Here is a 1468-nt window from a genome sequence, read left to right as displayed (position 1 = left end):
ATTATGATGTAAGTTCGAGATAAGAAATTGGTAGTTGTATGTCTGATTAAAATGATGGGTCATGAGTTTCTGAAGAAAGTAACAAAAGTGGAATTATTTTAATTAAAATTTCTTATAAACATTATATTATGTCAGAAATGTTCCCAGAAATAGAATTTATCAAACACCTTCTTACCCGTTTCTGTTTCCAGAAACAAGAATTATCAAACACCCTTCTTACATGTTTCTGTTTCCAGAAGCAACAATTTCTGTTTCTGCCGTTTCTTGAAACAGAAACGGCAGAAACGTTATCAAACGGGCCCTAAGATATTAGATGGAACTATCCCATGGTACACTGGTCCATTGATGTCTATATACCAGCACCCACGATACATGCTTTAACATAATGTAATATAGAGTACTAATAAAAGTCAATTGCAACTAAAGACCAAATAAAGTAAACAACACTGAGTTAACATGAATTTAACATAAACTATGACTTGACATAGACTTAGAATTCTCCGGCACATTTTTTAACAATCCAGCTATAGAAATCCTTCAGAAAATTGCTTCCATAGCAACAAGCAAAAGGCCAAACAACAGAAAAGTGGGGGCTCAACAACAATGAAATTGTGTCAGCAAATTCATTTGCAATTTAAGACATTGTAGTAATTTTGATTTTAAAAAAATGAATTAGGTTAAGAAGACCAAGAATGGAACCTAAATTACAGGAAGATTCATAGAAAAATATCACCTAATATAACTGACATAAATATAAAGCACTGTGCCCTAGATGGACGGAAACAGAAACCAATAAAGAGACGAAAAAGTTCCAGTTATCTGGGAGTTCTGCCATCATGATGTACAGAAACAAATAGAGCCAAATGAACCAGCTTATCATCTGTAAGACCAACCCCTCAGGAATGTTAAACCAGTAAAAAAGCAGTATGACCCAACATGTTTTATAGCACACTGAAATCAGTCCTGGTTGACCCTCATCTATTAAATACTGCTGAACTGATCCACTCCCACAGGTTTACTACAAAAATCACCTGTAGTTAAGCTACTAACCTCAATTCCGGTCTTCGGTGCATCCAAGGCATCATAATATATGTCAGTCAGCTGACACATCTTCTTCTTCAGACATTCTTTTTCCTCGGCACATTCATCTCCTAAAACCAGCAGACGATCCATAAAAGAAAACCAGCTGTCTGATGCTATACCAGCAGTATGACTGGAACAGAAAAGAAACCATTTACAGATGTTAGTGCCATTGAGACACAGGAGGACCCAAATGCATACAAATTAGCATGAAAAGGAACAGATGGTCCCCATCTTAGCAATTCTTTCAGTTCAGTTTTACTGTCCATAATTCATGACCATTAATATTTGCAGAATGACCCAGCAGATTGTACCAGTAAAGTGGACTACACCTCATTTATGGAGCAAAACATTTTGCTTTTTTTCAGGGAGTTTTTTTTTTTTTTTT

At 35.5% G+C, this 1468-nt stretch overlaps 1 protein-coding gene across 1 annotated transcript in view; it reads right to left on the bottom strand.

Moving 5' to 3' along the window:
* Nucleotides 1-1468, bottom strand: part of LOC122065445 (probable RNA-dependent RNA polymerase 5) — a 32173-nt gene that overhangs the window by 10410 nt on the left and 20295 nt on the right. Inside the window, exon 6 of the mRNA XM_042629266.1 lies at nt 1051-1213. Coding sequence (XP_042485200.1) covers nt 1051-1213 — 163 coding nt within the window. The remainder of the gene's footprint in view (nt 1-1050; nt 1214-1468) is intronic.

The sequence above is a fragment of the Macadamia integrifolia genome, chromosome 2, assembly GCF_013358625.1.
Source record: "Macadamia integrifolia cultivar HAES 741 chromosome 2, SCU_Mint_v3, whole genome shotgun sequence".
Classification (NCBI taxonomy): Eukaryota; Viridiplantae; Streptophyta; class Magnoliopsida; order Proteales; family Proteaceae; genus Macadamia; species Macadamia integrifolia.
Note: the sequence above shows the minus strand (reverse complement) of the source record. Positions and strands in the feature narration are given on the sequence as shown.